Genomic DNA, 20,877 nt, shown 5'->3' with positions numbered 1-20,877 from the left:
AACCGTGAAGCATGGAGAAGGAGGTGTGATGGTGTGGGGGTGGTTTGCTGGTGACACTGTTGGGGATTTATTCAAAATTGAAGGCATACTGAACCAGCAAGGCTACCACAGCATCTTGCAGCGGCATGCTATTCCATCCGGTTTGCGTCTAGTTGGACCATCATTTATTTTTCAACAGGACAATGACCCCAAAACACCTCCAGGATTTGTAAGGGCTCTTTCACCAAGAAGGAGAGTGATGGGGTGCTACGCCAGATGACCTGGCCTCCATAGTCACCAGACCTGAACCCAATCGAGATGGTTTGGGGTGAGCTGGAACGCAGAGTGAAGGCAAAAGAGCCAACAAGTGCTAAGCATCTCTGGGAACTCCTTCAAGATTGTTGGATGACCATTTCCAGTGACTACTTCTTGAAGCTCATCAAGAGAATGCCAAGAGTGTGCAAAGCAGTCATCAAAGCAAAAGGTGGCTACTTTGAAGAACCTAGAATATAAGACATATTTTCAGTTGTTTCACACTTTTTTTGTTAAGTATATAATTCCACATGTGTTAATTCATAGTTTTGATGCCTTCAGTGTGAATGTACAATTTTCATAGTCATGAAAATACAGAAAAATCTTTAAATGAGAAGGTGTGTCCAAACTTTTGGTCTGTACTATATATATATACAATATATATATATATATATATATATATATATATATATATATATGTGTTTATATTTAATTGCTGCTGGTGCATAACATGTCAGCCAAATGAGCAAAAGCCATGTAAACCGGTGTGTGAAAATTACATCCAAGTATAAAAACATACAGTGGGAAAAATAAGTACTGTATTTGATACACTGACAATTTTACAAGTTTTCCCACCTAAAATGAATGGAGAGGTCTGTAATTTTTATTGTAGGCACACTTCAACTATGAGAGGCAGAATCTTAAAACAAATCCAGAAAATCACATTTTATGATTTTTACATGATTTTTACATAATTAACTTGCATTTTATTGCATGAAATAAGTATTTGACACAATAGAAAAACAGAACTTAATATTTGGTACAGAAACCTTGGTTTTCAATTACAGATGTCAGATGTTTCCTGTAGTTATTGACCAAGTTTGCACACATTGCAGCAGGAATTTTGACTCACTCTTCTATACAGATCTTCTCCAGATCTTTCAGGTTTCAAGGCTGTCACTGGACAACATTGAGTTTCAGCTCCCTCCTAAGATTTTCTATTGGGTTCAGGTCTGAAGACTAGCTAGACAGCTCCAGGACCTTGAAATGCTTCTTACCGAGCCATTCCTTAGTTGCCCTGGCTGTAAGTTATGGGTCATTGTCATTTTGGAAGACCCAGCCACGACGCATCTTCAATGCTCGTACTGAGGGAAGGAGGTTGTTGGCCAGAATCTCGCGATACATGACCCCATCCATCCTCCCTTCAATACGGTGCAGTCATGTTTTCACCTTTGCAGGAAAGCACCCCCAAAATATGGTGGTTCCCCCTCAATGCTTCACGTTTGGGATGGTGTTCTTAGGGTTGTACTCATCCTTCTTCATCCAAACACGCCGAATTGAGTTGATACCAAAAAGTTCTGTTTTGGTCTCCTCTGACCACATGACCTTCTCTCATGCCTCCTCTGGATTATCCAGATGGTCATTGGCAAACTTTAAACCGGCCTGGACATGTGCTGGCGTGAGCAGGAGGACCTTTGCATGCCCTGCAGGATTTTAATCCATGATGGCGTGGTGAGTTACTAACGATAATGTTTGAGACTCTGGTCCCAGCTCTCTTCAGATCATTGACCAGGTTCTCCTGTGAAGTTCTGGGCTGACTCCTGACCTTTCTCAGAATCATCCTTACCCCATGAGGTGAGATCTTGCATGCAGCCCCAGACCGAGGAAGAATGACAGTCATCTTATGTTTCTTCCATTTTCAAATAATTGTGCCAACAGTTGTCTTCTCACCAAGCTGCTTGCCTATTTTCCTGTAGCCGATCCCAGCCTTGTGCAGGTCTACAATTTTGTCCCTGGTGTCCTTAGACAACTCTTGGGTCTTGGCAATAGAGGAGAGGTTGGAGTGTGATTGAGTGTGTGTACAGGTGTCTTTTATACAGGTAACGAGTTCAAACAGATGCAATTAATACAGGTAATGAGTGCAGAGTAGGAGGGCTTTTTAAGGAAAAACTAACAGGTCTGTGAGTGCCAGAATTCTTGCTGGTTGGTAGGTGATCAAATATGCAAATTAATTATTTAAAAATGATACAATGTGATTTTCTGTTTTTTTACTTTTAGATTTTGTCTCTCACAGTTGAAGTGTACCTGCGATAAAAATTACAGATCTCTCCATTCTTTGTAGGTGGGAAAACTTGCAAAATTGGTAGTGTATCAAATACTTATTTTCCCCACAGTATATACAGAGCCTTTTAACTCAGCTGCTTACATTTAAAATACATAGAAACTATGTAACTCATGGATTCAGGAGTGTATAGGTTTGTAGGCTACAGCTTCACCATGTAGCTATGGATAAACCAGAACACCCATTTAGGGATCAAATAACCAATAATTGTTGAGAAGAGTGTATCATTTCACTCATATCGACATGATTTTGTCTGAGCTGGTGTTAAGAAATATAGAATTGGGCAATTGTCCAGGGCCTACATGCCTAAAGCAGCCCCCTGGGACCATACACGACTACAGGTTAGTTGGATGGTCAGTCTGTTGCCACCTGTCTTTATAGACTAGAAACTGCACTGAAAATGCTAGTCCTGCAATTTCAGTGCAGATTCCTAGGTTTGAAGTGTAGAAAAATCTTTGGTTACCTCATGGTCACATGGCCAAGGATCCCTCATCCTGCGGGAGTATAAAACAAAAGAAGAGGAGTGTCTAGTATGTCCTCTCCACTGTAACATAGCATATGGTGAATTTGTGTTTCTATATATGTGTAACATGCAGTGTGTGTCTATCATACAGTGGGTGTATAACATTCAGTGTGTTTATGCATGTGTAAAATATACTATGTGTGTGTAGTATGCAGTATGTGTATGTAACATGCAGTGTGTGTTTCTGCATGTAATGTGTGCAGTATGCAGTGTGTGTGTGTAATATGCAGTGTGTGTAATATAAATGTGCATGTGTATTATGCAGTGTGGCATGAGGTATATGTATTTAACATGCAGTGCGTGTGTGTGTGTTTGTTTTGCACGTAGCAAGCATTGTGTAGCATTTGATGTGTGTGCGTGTAATAAAAGGTTTGTGTGTAAAATGGAACATATGTGTGTGTTTCTAATGTTATAGCAGAAGATGGAGTCGCTCAAGTTTAAAGGCCCCATCTATGCTATATAAGTCTGACAGTTATTTTAGGTGAAAACAACAGCTATTAATGTTCCTTCTTGTATCAATAGCGTGTCCTTGCTAAAAAGATAACGTGATTCTCCCTGGCCAGATGTTTCTTCTTGTAGCAATAATGTGTTCTTGCAGAAAGATGAAATGACCTTGCTAACTAGATAAGTCTAATTAAATATTTTAAAGCATACAGAAACTAGCTTTTTTCGCTTGTTCAGCTAAATTGTATAATCGAACCATATATGGCAAATCCATTTCCTGCCTTTAGGGTGTATATTAGCCCTGTGTTTTGTAATAAAGTTTTTAGAGTATGTTTAGACACAAACATCCTGTCCTGTGTCTTTATTCTCTCCGAGCTCGTAATCCAAAGGATAGAAGACCCAAAATTCAGTGACGACACTAATATACACTGTGTCTGTAGCATCGACGTTTAAAAATCATGACACTGCAGATGAGTGTATGCAGTGTGAACATGTGTTGGTAATCTTTGGACAAAAGAGCAAAATACTCATTCATTGGGTGAAAGGGTCACTTTTGCTTTGACAAAACAGGCTATAATGCAACCACCGATCATCTTGTGTAACCCTAAAGGTTTGTATGTAGTGGTTGGTTATCATAATCAAGCGCTCCCAAGAACACTCATTTATTGATAATCAGGCAATGTAAATAGGCTGACAACCACCTTACAAATAAGCAAAATGCTCCTTTGTTGGATTAAATGATTCTTAAAGAGTAACCGTTGTTTTAATTTTTATTTCATAAGTAGTGTTGAGCATTCCGATACTGAAATATCGGGTATCGACCGATATTCGCTGTATCGGAGTTCCGATACTGAGTTCCGATACTTTTACAACATCGAATACCGGAATCGGAAGTTCACATAATGCCTGCGCTCTGCAGTGTCTCTGAAGGATGACAAGCTGGATGGCAGCGCTCAGCTGCGATCCAGGCTGTCATCAGAATGCCATCCCAGCGTGGGAGAATTCTCCTGCTCAAGCGCTGACATTACATTATCTCCCTTACATTACATTTAAATGGAATTGCAGGAATTAATATTTTTTTAAGACCTTAATGCCACAGCCATGGTGGTTTTGGCATTGCAGTGGTTGCCCAAATCGATGGGAACAGTGCTCACAGTGAAACATGAAAAGCCGGCAATTCGTCAGCGGCACATACCGGTACCCGACAATTTAGAACAGAAAGATAGAGCATCACACATAGATTAGATAGATAGAAACATGTCAGTCACATATATAATAAGTATAGTGACAGTGTTGGTTACTGTACTTGTCATTTAGTGTTAAAATAAAGGATTTATTAAAAAAAAATTGGTGTGGGGTTCCCTGTAATTTTAGTCTCTAGCGGAGGTTAAGCAGACGGCTGGGGCAGATGTTTGAAGCCTGGGAAGGGGGTAATACCCACGGAGCTTCCCAGGCTCCTAATATCTGCCCCCAGCTGAATACCTAGCCTTTACTAGCTATTAAAATGGGGGACCCCCAAAAATATGACGTGGGGTCCCCCCTATTTTAATAGCTAGCAAAGGCTAGGCAGACAGTTCCAATTTGTTAGCGGACACCATGTTGCATTTGGAGAGCTCCTGTGTGCCTAAACATTGGAGCTCCCCCACAAGTGACCCCATTTTGGAAACTAGACCACCCAAGGCACCTATTTAGATGCATAGTGAGCACTTGGAACCCCCAGGTGCTTCACAAATTGATTAGTAAAAATGAAAAAGTGGAAATAAAACACTTTTTACGAATCAATTTGTGAAGCACCTGGGAGTTCCAAGTGTTCACTATGCATCTAGGTAGGTGCCTTGGGGGGTCTAGTATCCAAAATGGGGTCACTTGTGGGGGAGCTCCAATGTTTAGGCACACAGGGGCTCTCCAAACACAACATGGCATCCGCTAACAATTTGAGCCGATTTTCCATTCAATTTGTTAGCGGACACCATGTCGCGTTTGGAGAGCCCCTGATGTGCCTAAACAGTGGAGCTCCCCCACAAGTGACCCCATTTTGGAAACTATACCCCTCAAGGATTTTATTAAGGGGTATAGTGAATATTTTGAACCCAGAGGTACGACACAGAATTTGATAACATTAGGTTATCATATTGAATAAGTTGTCATTAGTCTTGAGCGCAAGTGCTCGCTACTTGAGTTTGCATTGGGTACTCAGGTATGCACCATGTACTGCATGTGCTCGAGTGACATGCTCGTGTCCCTGCCCCGCATGTTTCACGGTTATTAGACACTCAAAAAAACACATGCGGGGATCGCTCTTGCATGGCAGGCAATCCCCGCATAGTTTTTTTGGCCGCGAAGCATATGGGGCAGAGACTCGAGCATGTCACTTAAATACCCACGATACTCAATGCATACCAGAACAGCCGATGCAAGCTCAAGTAGCGAGCACTTGCGCTCAACACTAGTTGCCATATCGTCATCTTTTTTTCTTACTTTTGAAAAAAATCCCAACCCCAACCCTAACCCTAACCCCAGCCCTAACCCTAGCACAACCCTAACCCTAGCACAACACTAACCCTAACCCTAACTCTAGCCCTAGCCCAACCCTAACCCCAACCCTAACCCCAACCCTAACCCTAACCCTAGCACAACCCTAACCCTAGAGTTTATTTTTTACGCCGTTCCTCATGTGGTATAAGTGATTAGACGACTTTATTCTTCGGGTCGGTGCGATTACAGTGATACCAGAATCATATCAGGTTTTTATGATTGACAGCTGTCACACACTAAAAGACGCATTTTTTGTAAAATCTAGTTTTTGCATCGCCATATTTTGAGAGCTATATTTTTTCCATATTTTGGCAGACAGAGTCATGTGACAGCTTGTTTTTCGCAGGATGAGTTGACATTTTTATTGGTGCATTTTCAGGCACGTGACATTTTTTGATCGCTTTCTATTCCGATTTTTGGGAGGCAGAATAAACAAAAAACAACGATTCAGGAATTGTTTTTTTTTTTTTTTTTATTCTGTTCTGCATGTGGTAAAATTGATATGGTAGCTTTATTATTTGGGCCAGTACGTTTACAGCGGTACCACATTTATACTGTTTTTCTATGTTTTGGCGCTTTTACACAATAAAAGCTATTTTATAGAAAAAATTATTTTTTTGCATTGCTTTATTCTGAGAGCTATAACTTTTTGATTTTTCAGATGATGGAGCTGTATTGCAGCTTGTTTTTTGCGGGACAAGATGACGTTTTCAGCGGTTCCATTTTTATTTATATTCGTCTTTTTGATCGCGTGTTATTCCATTTTTTGTTTGGCGGTATGATGATAAAGCATTGTTTTTTGCTTTGTTTTTTATTTTTATTTTTTACCGTGTTCACTGAAGGGGTTAACTAGTGGGACAGTTTTATAGGTCAGGTCGTTCCAGAGGCGGCGATACCAAATATGTGTACTTTTATTGTTTGTTTGCTTTTTTTCATAATAATATTTATTTATGGGTACATTATATTTTTATTTTTGGTGGATTATTTTTTTTTAAATATTTTTACAATTTTTTTTTTTTTTTTTTCACTTTCGGAGAGTTTTTACACTCTTTTACTTTGTCCCACTCTGGGACTTTAACTTTTTTTATTCTGATCACCTGCACAGCATAGGGATGGAGCACCATCCCTGTGCCATGCAGGAAGTCAGCGCTGCACAGTGAGAACATTGTGTGGTCGTGCACTGCGCATGACCAAACAATGTTCCTGCTGCCTGGTGACCCGGATGTTGTCATGACGACATCGGGTCGTCATGGCAACACCCGGGAAGCCGCGGCAGACAGCGCTGGAGGCCTGAAGAGGAGGTGAGTATTGCGATCACCTCCCCTTGCCTCCGCAATGCTGCGATCGACTTCGATCGCAGCATTGCGGGGGTTAATATGCCGGGAGCGGTGTGGGACTGCTCCCTGCACATATTACTAGGTGTCAGCTGTGACAATCAGCTGACACCCAGCGGCGATCGCGCCCGCACAGCCTGTGTGCGCGCGCGATCGCGATGACGTACTAATACGGGTCAGGCTCCTAAAGCCCAGGGTACTGACGCGTATTAATACGTCATGGGCTGTAAAGGGGTTAAAAATCATTGTTCTTGGTAGCACTTCATCCTATATAAACAGGACCTGTGCTGCAGAGAACAATAGCATCCTATGTACACAGAGTAAAACGTGGACGAGGGATGGCCACAGGATGAGGGGTACAGCAGCAATCAGCAGACACGCATAATGATTAGATATTATAATATAAATATTTACTAACCAGTTTATAAAACCAAGGAAAGGATGGTAGGTAAACAGTGTGTATATAACAAATACAATGAAAGCATTTACTCTAATTAACACCGACTAAGAGTATTCACAGGTACAGTTAACAGAATTAACAGTTATGTGCAAGCCAAAATACATGCGAATAACCATTTCTATTTATATATCCATAAAACTACAGTGTTTTACCAGTACTTTAGTAATCGCCTACTCTGAGCAGTTTCTTTGAAGTGTCTCTTACAGAAGAGGCCTTTTCTCCTAACTAACTGGACCTTCATAAAGTTATTAATATATACTCATATATATATTCAGTTGTAAATGGTACCGGTACATCCTGAGACTGAAGTGTCCTTGCTGGACTGAGTCCTGAATAATCCAAAAGTCTGACTTGAATCTCTTAGAGAATTCTGATCTCTCTAATGCAGGGCTTCTCTAAGTCCTCCGAAATAAGGTCTCATGTGGCCCAGCCCAAGATGCTGTGTCATTGGTTGTCCTCGCCGAATCAGCTAATGTCAAGCCAAACAACGCATCCTAGAGTAACCAAAAACAGATCAGAGTCGCAACCTTTTTCCAATGATGCATAGCTTAACTGTCTCCTTGAACTCCCCTAGCAACAGCCACCAACTGCCAAACCATTGTTCTGCAACTCCGGCCTCTCCGCTGCGATCTACTGGCCAGATCGTATATTACATCACAAATCTCCAACAATACAGTAAACTGTGATTAACGCTTACACATATCAATCATATTACCAATTGTTCTGTGCACATGAGAAGCGTACACAGGCTATTAAATTACCACTGATCAGCAAACATGTAGCTGATTGATGGTTGTTTAACCTTAGTATAAACCCACCCATAATGATTTGTCATATTTCTAATGCCACTATATTGTAAGGAAATGCGACCATATTGTAGACATTTTTGTAGATGGCTTTGATGCTGTTATCTCTTGATCAACCAGTCCGAGCGATCAGTAGAAACTTTTAATATTTATCTTTTTTATTTAGTATTTTAACTGTAGAGATGCAGTTCATTACTATAATAGCTGCAGCATCAGATGCAATAAAACGTGGCCCCGAGGCCCTTAATCTCATTAAATAAATGATACATTTTGGGAAAGCTAATTGCTTCCTAATGAGGTTTGATGTCATGATAATTGCACATCAAAGTCCAAGTCTGTCTGTTTTTCATTTTTGTGAACATAAAATCTTTAAGTAAAATAAACAGCCATGAATGAGACCTTTAATTGCCGCCCATAACTTTCCAATTGCGCCAAACTTGCATTAACAAAAGAAAATGTAGATAAATCCTAAATTTGTGAAATTTCTCATTAGACAAGCTTTGCTTTGTGTGAAACGTGTAAATGATTTCATTGCCTCAAGGCTTTTTCCAGCCGGTCCTTCTACAGATAAGCAGTCCAGGAGGAAATCTGCCTTGAAGCAGATGTAAAAAGTCAAAATGAATACAGTCCTACACAAGACACCTTCCTTAATGACTTAGGCTGCTCCATCAGATTAGGACGAGATTTTCTATTGTATTTTTAAAATGTAACACTAATGACATAGATACTGAATGGAGCTCATTAGAGGGGTTATACAAAGAAAAATTCAGTAACGGGAAAAAGACTTGACTGTATGTAACCCATAGAATACATCTTTAGCATGCTTTGAATAAAGATGTTATAGTATATATCCATTCCAAACCTTAAAGGTACAGTCTCGGCACAGAATGACTGTTTAAACCAAGTACAGGCACTCGGTGCACCCATGGTGGGGCCAAACATTTACGTGCCACCTACTTGTTTCCCTCCATCTCCACCTACTTCTTCTTTGATTGACAGTTGTGGCTTTGTAGAGTCAGAGCGGGGAGGAGATAGATTGAAAAACAAGTAGGTGGGAGGGTGCACTTCACTTTTTTTTGCCCCGCCATGATGCACCAAGCACCTGTTTAAACGGCGATGACAGACCCCCTTTAAACATTTACATCAACTTTTACTGTTCTCGATCGTCTTTCTTAAAGTATAGCTGGTACTTGACTGGGGTTTAATCCTTACTTTCTAGTGAGGTGGTTTAGCCCCAGATTAAGTGTTACTATTCAATTAATAAATAAAGTCTGATGCCATCTAACATCCCCAGAAAATGTGGCCGGACAAAGTCATGATGGTATTGTCAGCAATAATTGGAAATAGCTCAGGCGAAAGGCCAGCGTCAGGGTGGTAGTCCAGACATACAGAGGCTTAGCATTTCAAAATTGTAAGTACTAACATGTGACTATTCAATTAGTGTGCTAATTAATAAATAAAGTCTGATGCGATATAACATCCCCTGAAAATGTGGCCTGACAAAGTCTTGATGGCATTGTCAGTAATAATTGCTTTACTACACTGATAAAAGGAGATCTTAAAAATAAAATAATGATTGAAACACCAAGCATAGTCCAGATTGTTCAGCTCCAAAAGGTTCACCATTCAGTCCCAAAACACCAAAGAACTTTTCCTGAACAATTACTAACACAACATGCTTTTTGAGGTAAGAGCCCACAGCATTCGAGGTTGTCCACTTTTGGGTACACTTTATTTTTGCTTAAATGCATATATTTGGTACTATAAATCACTTTCGTAATTGTATTTCATTAAAGTTTTTCAACTTTTGACTTTTACAGCCATATATTCTCTACACATTCAATTGTGATGGTCGCAAAGAGAAGCTCAGAAAGACACAGACATTAGTTACAAGTGCTGTTCAGAGCAAGATCACTGACACATTATTAGTTAGCTTATTCTGCAGCCAGCAATACACAGTGCAACTGACGCGCCCCCGGGCCTGTGTCACGCTGCGTTGCGCACGTGGGAGCTTACCCGGAGCCGGATCTTTTGAGGGTTGTAGTCTCGTGGCGGTGATCCGGTCCGTGCCCAGGGAGTCAGACTAAGTGGCGCTGTATTAGCGGTAGATGTTGGACTTGATCGACTACGCCACCCGTTGAGTGCGGCTTTGAAGCCGCCGCTGCCGAACAGTCCACTGAGGCCAGGTGTATGAGGATGTGCAGCGTGGTGGTATAACCCCCAACGGGAGGGGTATGGCCTCAGGGCAGCAGGGATAGATGATGGGGGTGATGGTGATACACGAGCGCAACAAAGACAACTCGGAGTCTTGGTGGTGCAGTTCAGGGTCTTTACTCACAGTTACTCGGTTACTGCTCCAGGCCACCGCTGTAGAGGTGGCCGCCTGTGTCGCGCTGTGCTCACCAGGTGAGGGGCTCGGTTAACTCCCAGGTCTTTCTGGAGTGCTTTGCAGGACCCCCTTTATGTCCCCTGTCTCTGGTCTTCAACCCCACTAGTGACCACGCTTATGTCCAGCTGCCTCGGACCTTCTTGGTGGGCAAACGTTGGCCTGCGTTTCCCAGGTCCTATGTGGTGCCTTCCTAGTGGGTGTGGTGAGGGGCTTCTCCACATGTAATGTCGCAGCCTCCGGTTCTTAGTTGAGGGTAGTTTCTCTCCTCCACTAATTTGGGATCCGGTTCCCATCTTGTTGACCTGACCCCCCTACTCAGGTAGCGGCGGGCGTGTGGTGGCTACCAGCCAGTCCACACCCCTGGGGTCCCCTCTGTCCTTCCTGGAGCCCAGTCTGCTCCTCTTCCTTCTTCTTCCCTCCTCCAGGCTCAGGCCTCCTGACAGGGCCTGCCTGTGGAGCAGAGCCCATAAAGCAGCTCTGCTCCCTGTCTTCTCCTCTCTCAACTCACTCCCTTTCCAAGATGGTGCCTCCCTTTATACTCCTGTACAGAGTGCACCCAGGATCTACTTCCCCCACGCACACACTACCGGGTTCCCTTCTCTAGGTGTTCCCTCCCCCCACTCCAGCCAGGGACATGCTCACTCGTGCCTGCATAACTAATGGGAGCACCGTCGAGCTGTCCCCCGGAAATGTGGTGTAGTGCATGTGGGTGTTAGGGTCCTGAGCCACACTCCATCCTTACCTGGAAGTGAGATATCGCACATCTGGGTGAGATGCAATACCTCTGTAGCAACCGAACCCTCGGGGTGCTACATTCCCCCCTGGCAAAACCCAGCACGTCCGCGGGCTGGAACTGAGCAAAAGACAGGGTATACATTAGAACATGCAAATTTTTCATAAACAACAAGTATAACAGGTATCAACATTCAGTTTCCCTTTATGGGAACGTCTCTCTCTTAAACGGTATAAGTGCATATGTACTGTTCTGGAACTCTTTTTCATAGTAACACATTCTAGCATATAAATTTTTCATATAAAACATTTCTAGCAGCAGATCCACGAAGAAGTCTCTTTATAACAGGTCACAGTTTATTCTGCAACCAGGTGTCCATTTTCCTAAAACAGGGAGACGTAACCAGGTAGGGGTCTGTCCTGCCCCGAGTCCTTAACAGTCTTTTAGTCCATCCTGGGTTACGCTCCACTAACTGTACAAAGGATTCCCGGTAAATCCACCAAGGACTCCTATACATTACTAGAAACACATAATTATTTGCAGGATATGGCCGCTCTCAGTCCTCGGCCAGGTAGGGGTGGCTGTTCTCAGTCCCCAGCCAGTTAGAGGGAAAAAAGGGGTGGCTGTTCTCAGTCCCCAGCCAGGTAGGGGGTAAGGGAAACAGTTCTCTTTCTGTCCCAACGGGGACCACACTCTTAGTGGAAACAGTCCCACAACAGTCCTTATACCCGGTCGGGTAACTATTTACATCTCCTCTTTTACCGTTTACGATTAACGGTGTGCTCCACACGCTCCTTTCTCTTTCTCAGGTTCAGACCCGTCCGGGCCCTCTTGGTACTCGGGGTCTGAGTGGTACTGCTAATGACGCCCGGGGTCAGGGGGTGCGACTTTGGGCCTGGGCGCGGGCTAGTGGTGGCAGTGCCCAGGTCTGGAGGGCTCGGCTGCAGGGCTTGTTGCGGGGTCTGGAGCAGGTCTGCGTCTGCAGCGCCCGGGATCGGCAGCTCCACCGGGTGGCCCGGGAGCAGGCTGACGCTGGCAGCGTCCGGGACAGGGAGACTCTTCTTACCTGCTCCCGCGACCGCTCCTGCGTCACGCGTCTTCTCCTGGTGCTGGTCGGGGCCCGCAACGGCTGGGGCACTGCCGATGCTGGGCAGCTTAGTCTGCTGCCGGTCCGCCATCTTGCTGTCCGTTCCTGGTGTCCTCCTCCTCCCTGGTGGACCGTGGCCTACCTGGCGATGATCCTCTTCCGTAGGCCGCGGCTCCGCAGTTGATCATCAGGGTCGAGGACCTTCCGTCGCGCTCCAATGACGTCGGTGTCTGCTGGGCTCATTCCAGGACCTTACGCAACGTCCGGACGTGAGGCGGGGCTTCAGTTCTCGCGCGCTTTCGGAGTCCACGCCCCTCTTCTTCCCGCGCGGCGTCCTCAAGATGGCGCCCAATGGCGGGAAAACTCCACAGATGGCGGGAAGAAGGCTGAAGATGGCGCCGGATGGCGGGAATCTTCACGGATGGCGGGAAGAAGGCTGAAGATGGCGCCGGATGGCGGGAAAACTTCACGGATGGTAAGTTTTAAAAGTCTCTTTTTCAGGCACGCAGTACCCGGTGGTTGCGGGCACGAAATCCTGCCGACTACGCCAAAAGTTGACGCGCCCCTGGGCCTGTGTCGCGCTGCGTTGCGCACGCGGGAGCTTACCCGGAGCCGGATCTTTTGAGGGTTGTAGTCTCGTGGCGGTGATCCGGTCCGTGCCCAGGGAGTCAGACTAAGTGGCGCTGTATTAGCAGTAGATGTTGGACTTGATCGACTACGCCACCCGTTGAGTGCGGCTTTGAAGCCGCCGCTGCAGAACAGTCCACTGAGGCCAGGTGTATGAGGATGTGCAGCGTGGTGGTATAACCCCCAACGGGAGGGGTATGGCCTCAGGGCAGCAGGGATAGATGATGGGGGTGATGGTGATACACGAGCGCAACAAAGACAACTCGGAGTCTTGGTGGTGCAGTTCAGGGTCTTTACTCACAGTTACTCGGTTACTGCTCCAGGCCACCGCTGCAGAGGTGGCCGCCTGTGTCGTGCTGTGCTCACCAGGTGAGGGGCTCGGTTAACTCCCAGGTCTTTCTGGAGTGCTTTGCAGGACCCCCTTTATGTCCCCTGTCTCTGGTCTTCAACCCCACTAGTGACCACGCTTATGTCCAGCTGCCTCGGACCTTCTTGGTGGGCAAACGTTGGCCTGCGTTTCCCAGGTCCTATGTGGTGCCTTCCTAGCGGGTGTGGTGAGGGGCTGCTCCACATGTAATGTCGCAGCCTCCGGTTCTTAGTTGAGGGTAGTTTCTCTCCTCCACTAATTTGGGATCCGGTTCCCATCTTCTTGACCTGACCCCCCTACTCAGGTAGCGGCGGGCGTGTGGTGGCTACCAGCCAGTCCACACCCCTGGGGTCCCCTCTGTCCTTCCTGGAGCCCAGTCTGCTCCTCTTCCTCCTTCTTCCCTCCTCCAGGCTCAGGCCTCCTGACAGGGCCTGCCTGTGGAGCAGAGCCCATAAAGCAGCTCTGCTCCCTGTCTTCTCCTCTCTCAACTCACTCCCTTTCCAAGATGGTGCCTCCCTTTATACTCCTGTACAGAGTGCACCCAGGATCTACTTCCCCCATGCACACACTACCGGGTTCCCTTCTCTAGGTGTTCCCTCCCCCCACTCCAGCCAGGGACATGCTCACTCGTGCCTGCATAACTAATGGGAGCACCGTCGAGCTGTCCCCCGGAAATGTGGTGTAGTGCATGTGGGTGTTAGGGTCCTGAGCCACACTCCATCCTTACCTGGAAGTGAGATATCGCACATCTGGGTGAGATGCAATACCTCTGTAGCAACCGAACCCTCGGGGTGCTACACAACCATTTGGGGTGGAGGCAGCTCTTCACTGTTTCTTAAGGTGACAGAGATATTTTTCCAACCACCCACTAGCCCAATGCCAAGCTATCATTTTGTTTCTCCCAATGATCAATCCGAATAAATCTTGCTCCTACTTCTATGTTCCTTGATATCTCCCTAAAAGCATTACGCCACCTTTCAGTTCTTGGCACTTTATTCATTGTAATGCCCTCCGGTAGAGGGTTTCCATTGTGCACGCCACTGTACATCTCTAACCCTAGCTCCACCCAAGAGCAGTGAGGCTGGATAAAGTTCTGCCATGCCAGTATCCCAAGTATTGAAAGAATTACTATTTTCAAGATCCTAAAGAATTGCTATATAGGCACCTACATAGGAATATAACTATTTGGTACCATCAGGGATAAAACTTATAGCTGTGCACATTATAGTGAAGCAGAGGGTACCTCCAATGACTTCACTTTCATACAAGGCAAATATGTTATTAAAATGATCTCCTACAGTCAGGTATAGAGCTGTAGTCACAATTCTGATGGTTGTAACTGAAAACTGCTGAGCTGAACTCTTTAATGTAGGGGGTCAGCGGGTAATTCTTTTTTTACACAAATGAGATGATTGTACAGATCCTAGAATACACTGAGTACGGAAAGTATTCAGACCTCTTTAAATTTTTCACTCTTTGTTTCATAGCAGCCATTTAGTAAATTCTAAAAAGTTCTTTTTTTATTCAGATTAAAGTACACTCTGCACCCCATCTTGACTGAAAAAAAACAGAAATGTAGAAATTTTTGCAAATTTATTAAAAAAGAAAAACTGAAATATCACATGATCATCAGTATTCAGAACCTTTGCTCAGTATTGAGTAGAAGCACCCTATGAGAAGCCATGAGTCTTCTTGGGAATGATGCAACACGTTTTTCACACCTGGATTTGGGGATCCTCTGCCATTCTTCCTTGCAGATCCTCTCCAGTTCCGTCAGGTTGGATGGTGAACATTGGTGGACAGCCATTTTCAGGTCTCTCCAGAGATGCTCAATTGGGTTTAGGTCAGGGCTCTGGCTAGGCGAGTCAAGAATGGTCACAGAGTTGTTCTGAAGCCACTCCTTTGTTATTTTAGCTGTGTGCTTAGGGTCACTGTCTTGTAGGAAGGTGAACCTTTGGCCAAGTCTGAGGTCCAGAGCACTCTGGAAGAGGTTTTCATCCAGGATATTGCTGTACTTGGCTGCATTCATGTTTCCTTCAATTGCAACCTGTCGTTCTGTCCCTGCAGCTGAAAAACACACCCATAGCATGATGCTGCCACCACCATGTTTCACTATTGGGATTGTATTGGGCAGGTGGTGAGCAGTGCCTGGTTTTCTCCACACATACCAATTAGCATTATCACCAAAAAGTTCTATCTTCGTCACATGAGACCAGAGAATCTTATTTCTCATAGTCTGGGAGTCTTTCATGTGTTTTTGAGCAAACTCTATTCGGGCTTTCATATGCCTTGCACTGAGGAGAGGCTTCCATCGGGCCACTCTGCCATAATGGCCCAACTGGTGGAGGGCTGCAGTGATAGTTGACTTTGTGGAACTTTCTCCCATCTCCCTACTGCATCTCTGGAGCTCAGCCACAGTGATCTTGGGGTTCTTCTTTACCTCTCTCACCAAGGCTCTTCTCCCACGATTGCTCAGTTTGGCTGGACGGCCAGGTCTAGGAAGACTTCTGGTGGTCCCAAACTTCTTCCGTTTAAGGATTGTGGAGGCCACTGAGCTCTTAGGAACTTTGAGTACGGCTATGTGCTCACGATGCAGAAATGCTCAGGATTTTTTCTTGAGCGTTTCTGCATCTCCCTGGTAGAAAAAATGCATGCGGATAGTACATGCGTTTTTCCTGCCAGGGTCAAGCGGATGTGAAGCGTTCTTCACATGCATTTCCGCATGCGGGTTGACAAGCGCTTTCCAAGCGATTTTAGCATCACTTGGAAAGTGCTTGTCAACTTGGTCACACTATATAAATCCATGCAAATGGCATGGATTTATATAGTGTGACCTTAAAGAATGTTTAAAAATAAAAAAATAAATCTATACTTACCTTCTGATGGCCCCCGGAGTCTTGCTTCGCTCCGTCCTGGCTTGCCGGCAGCTCGCGGTACACTACACTGAAGGACCTGCCATCACATGACTATGACGTCAGCGCAGGTCCTTCAGTCCACCGCGATCTGCCGGCAAGGGAGGACAAGCACAGCGGGGGCCGTCAGAAGGTAAATATAATATTTATTTTTTATTTTATTCTTTTTTTTACAGGTTCTATGGTACCCAGGTCCAGAGGAGAGTCTCCTGTCCTCCACACCCGGGTACCATCCGAACATTGAATCGCTTGGATTCCGCATGTACAGATCCAGTGATGCGGAATCCAAGCGATTCAATGCAAGTCAGTGGCGGCGAAAACACAGCGCTTCTGCAAAATAATTGATAGTGTTGCATTTTTTTCCGCAATGATAACCTGCAGCGGAAATTTCCGCAGCATGTGCACAGCAAATGCGGATTATCATTGGGGAACATGCCAGGCCTTCTACCATGCATTTTTTAATCGTTTCTGCAGCGTTTTCGCCACTGCGGAAATGCTTAAAAAATGCATCGTGGGCACACAGCCTAATGCAGAAATTCTTTTGTAATCTTGGCCAGATCTGTGCCTTGCCACAATTCTGTCTCTGAGCTCCTTGGGCAGTTCCTCTGAGCTCATGATTCTGATTTGGTCTGACATGCACTGTGAGCTGTGAGGTCTTATATAGACAGGTGTGTGCCTTTCCAAATCAAGTCCTATCAGTTTTTTTAAACACAGCTGGACTCCAATGAAGGAGTAGAACCATCTCAAGGAAGATCACAAGGAAATGGACAGCATGTGACTTAAATATGAGTGTCTGAGCAAAGGGTCTGAATACTTATGACCATGTGATATTTCAGTTTTTATTTTTTAATAAATTTGCAAAAATTTCTATGTTTTTTTTCAGTCAAGATGGGGTGCAGAGTGTACTTTAATGAGAAAAAAAATGAACTTTGTAGAATTTACCAAATGGCTGCAATGAAACAAATGAAAAATTGAAAGGGGTCTGAATACTTTCCGTACCCACTGTAAATGTGACACTTCGCAGAATATTTGAGCAGACACTGAATAGCAGGAAGCTGATGTGATATTTCACTTTTGAGACTTAAAAAATATGTTTCCAGCTCCTTATAATGTGTTTTCAAGATTTTGGGATTCAATAATTAGTGTTTTCTTGCTTTTTCTAATGTCATAATATGTTTTCAAGTGCAAATAAATTACAATGTGGTGACATCAGCTTGAACCAGGGGTAGCAAAAGATGTAGAAAGACAAAGAAAAATTATTTTGGAGTATTTGAATAACAACCTTTTAGAAATCGCAGCGGCATGATAACATAATGAGCACAATTTAACAAATGGTGGCGGCTCTGGCGGATTTATCTGCCTGTTTGTTCTGTGTGGGAGGAAGATGTGCTTTTCATCTACATTTAATACATTGTTCATCAGAGGCTTTTTGCTTTCTGATTGTCAAGATTAGAACTGAGAAACAAATGAAAAACCCCAAAAAGTTACTTAAAGGAGCAGAAAACACAGATAGATAAAATAGATTGATGTTAGTAACTAGAGTAAGTTAGCAGACTGGCGAAAAGAAATATTGATTATTGTGTTGATTGTTTCTTTTTTACAGCTCCCTACCAGGTCACATTTTCATATGATGTCGGGAATACGCCCTTGGAGGTCTCTTTGCAATCAGTCACTGCTTTGAATGACGGCCAATGGCATCATGTCAGAGCAGAGAGGAATATTAAAGAAAGCAGTCTTGTCATAGATAACCAGCCAAGAAAACCAGTGCAGAGTCCATCTGATGGACGAGTCCGTATCCAGCCCAACACTCAACTGTATGTTGGTAAGTGAAGGTCAGCTGCTGCATTGTGAATACTTTAAAGCAGCCTACCACCTCACAATAAAGATATCTCAATATACGCATAATGTCTGGTGCCCTCATTCTAATGCAGTTTAATCCTGGTCCTCTCTTCATATAAAATATCTGCATTATTCTCTAGGCAAACTTTGCTCTAACAGTTAAAGAAACTTCCCTGCTCTAGACAAGCCCATCTAAGAGAAGAGGGGGTCTCAGGTTAGGCTTTGTTCTGTGATAGTCTAGGACTTCCTCTCTGCTATTATATGGATCATCCAGGAGCAGAGGAGTGGAGTGCCTCAGTATACATTACGTACACTCTTCCTTGCTAGTATGAGGCTTCCCCCTACTGTCACATGGACCAATCCAGACCAGGGGGGTTGTCTCATTCTAGACTATATTCCTTCCTGCTATTATATGGACCAGCTATGAGAAGTGGAAGTGTCTAGGGATGGATTACATAGTGTTCTTTGGTAGTTTTAGATTTGCCCCTGATTGTTAGATGAAATATCAAAAGGCAGGTGGAGTTTCTCAGGATAGACTATGTTAGTTGGTAGTCTGGGACCTCCTTCTTTCTATTCAATAGACCATAGCTGAGCAGGGGAGTAGAATGCCTCAGGATGGATTTAGCACACTATTCTTTGGTAGCCTGAGACTTCCTCCCACTGTTAAATGGACTAGTCCAGAGCAGGGGGAATGTCTCACTCGAAACTATATTCTTTGGTAATCTGGGACTTCCACCCTGCTGATATATGGACTAGCCCCGAGCAGGAGGAGTGTCTCAGGATAGATTAAGCACACTGTTCTTTGGTAATCTTAGACTAGAGATAGAACTGGGAATCGGGGAACAGTGCCGGAAAGATGAACAATTAGGGCACCAAATATTTTAACTATGCATTATGCATTCATTGTGTAATGTTTATTGTAAGGTGGAGAACACACTGTCTTTTTCTATCTGTACACTTTGTGCCATTGTTTACATTTTTTAATGATTGCCATTGTGAAATAAATCTGTGCACCGTGGAGAAGCAGTCTATTTTAAACATAGGCATTACTGAACATTAATGTATTTACAGTTAAATTTGAACATTAGATGAACAAATTATTACTATTGGAAATAATACCAATATAATAAGATCATTTGTTTCCTCGAGGTGGGACTTCATCCAGGCAGAAAGGATTTGTGGGTTGTCTACGTTCTCTCAAGATAAATGGACTAACCTTAGACCTGGAAGAAAAGGCCAGGGTGACCCAGGGGATCAGGCCAGGATGCCCAGGTCACTGCAGTAGCTATGGAAATCTATGTCACAACAATGGGAAGTGCGTGGAGAAACACAATGGATACACCTGCGACTGCACCAGCTCTGCCTTTGAAGGACCTTATTGTAGAAAAGGTAAAAGGCTTTATTACAGGAATGACTGGTTGCGAAAATTCCATAAATTTTGCTTACTGTATAGCGCCAATAATTCCACAGCGCTTATACAGACATCACCATCTCTGTCCCCACTGGCACTAAATCTAGATTCCCAATCAGTATGACTTTGGAGTGTGGGAGGAAATGGGGGAACCCGGAGGAAACCCACACAAACACAGGGAGAACATACAAACTCCTTGCAGATGTTGTCTTAGTTGGGATTTGAACCCAGGATCCCAGCGCTGCAAGTCTACAGTGCTAACCACTGAGCCACTGTGCTTGCCTGTCTACAAAACACCTTCAGTACATGCTGCTATAGAGGGGGGGGGTCACATTTTGTGTAACCTCTGGGATCAATGATGATATAAGGGGTAGTCATCACAGAAAGGAGTATCAGAAAGTACTACGACTTCATAGTAGACTTTCGCCACAATTCATCATTGCTTGTTCTGCACTTTTGTGGGGTCATTTGCTCCTTTTTAGTGGCTTTAGTATTTGCGGCTTATTCTCTGTGTTTTTTTTGCCATTTTTTAAATTCTCCTTTTTTTTAAAGTCTTTTTTTTTTTCCTCAACAACTTTACTTATCCAGATGTTTTAGACAGATTTATGAAATGTGATTTTTAAAAGTCGCAAAAACGGTTAAAGACAAAAAATGAAGAATATTTGATTTTGCAAAAACTGTCAGAAAATAAAGAATAACTAATAAGGAAAGTGACTTAAGAGATCACAAATGATGAATTGGGTGCTTTGCATTTAATTTCTCTACTATTTTCATGATGCCTGCTGTCACTGAATGAAAACATTTTGTTTATACCTGGTGCCTGCAAACCTCTTTGAGGCTAGTGCCATTGCAATCTGAAAGGTATATACTGTACAACTGTATCTAGTATAAAAAATGAACTTTAGGAACTAAACACATCATCACCAGCAGCAACCGCACAGATCACTTTTTCTTAAAGGTGATCTATCACCAAATCTTTCATGTTAAATTGGACACAATGTAAGAGTAGCTGCTGAGCGAAATCATTTTTTTTTTTATATTTTACCTTTCCATTGCA

At 43.9% G+C, this 20,877-nt stretch overlaps 1 protein-coding gene across 3 annotated transcripts in view; it reads left to right on the top strand.

Moving 5' to 3' along the window:
• LOC141221874 (contactin-associated protein-like 5) overlaps nt 1-20,877 on the top strand; it is a 1,265,469-nt gene that overhangs the window by 1,056,191 nt on the left and 188,401 nt on the right. For all 3 annotated transcript variants that reach the window (XR_012289806.1, XM_073666602.1, XM_073666603.1), the window contains 2 exons: nt 18,174-18,392; nt 19,559-19,798. Coding sequence is in view for 2 of the 3 variants with exons in the window: in XM_073666602.1 (XP_073522703.1) it covers nt 18,174-18,392; nt 19,559-19,798 (459 nt within the window). In the remaining variant the exon portion in view is untranslated. The remainder of the gene's footprint in view (nt 1-18,173; nt 18,393-19,558; nt 19,799-20,877) is intronic.

The sequence above is a fragment of the Phyllobates terribilis genome, unplaced genomic scaffold (genome assembly GCF_046119375.1).
Source record: "Phyllobates terribilis strain yellow unplaced genomic scaffold, ASM4611937v1 Scaffold_2__4_contigs__length_985480577, whole genome shotgun sequence".
In the NCBI taxonomy this organism is placed as follows: Eukaryota; Metazoa; Chordata; class Amphibia; order Anura; family Dendrobatidae; genus Phyllobates; species Phyllobates terribilis.
Note: the sequence above shows the minus strand (reverse complement) of the source record. Positions and strands in the feature narration are given on the sequence as shown.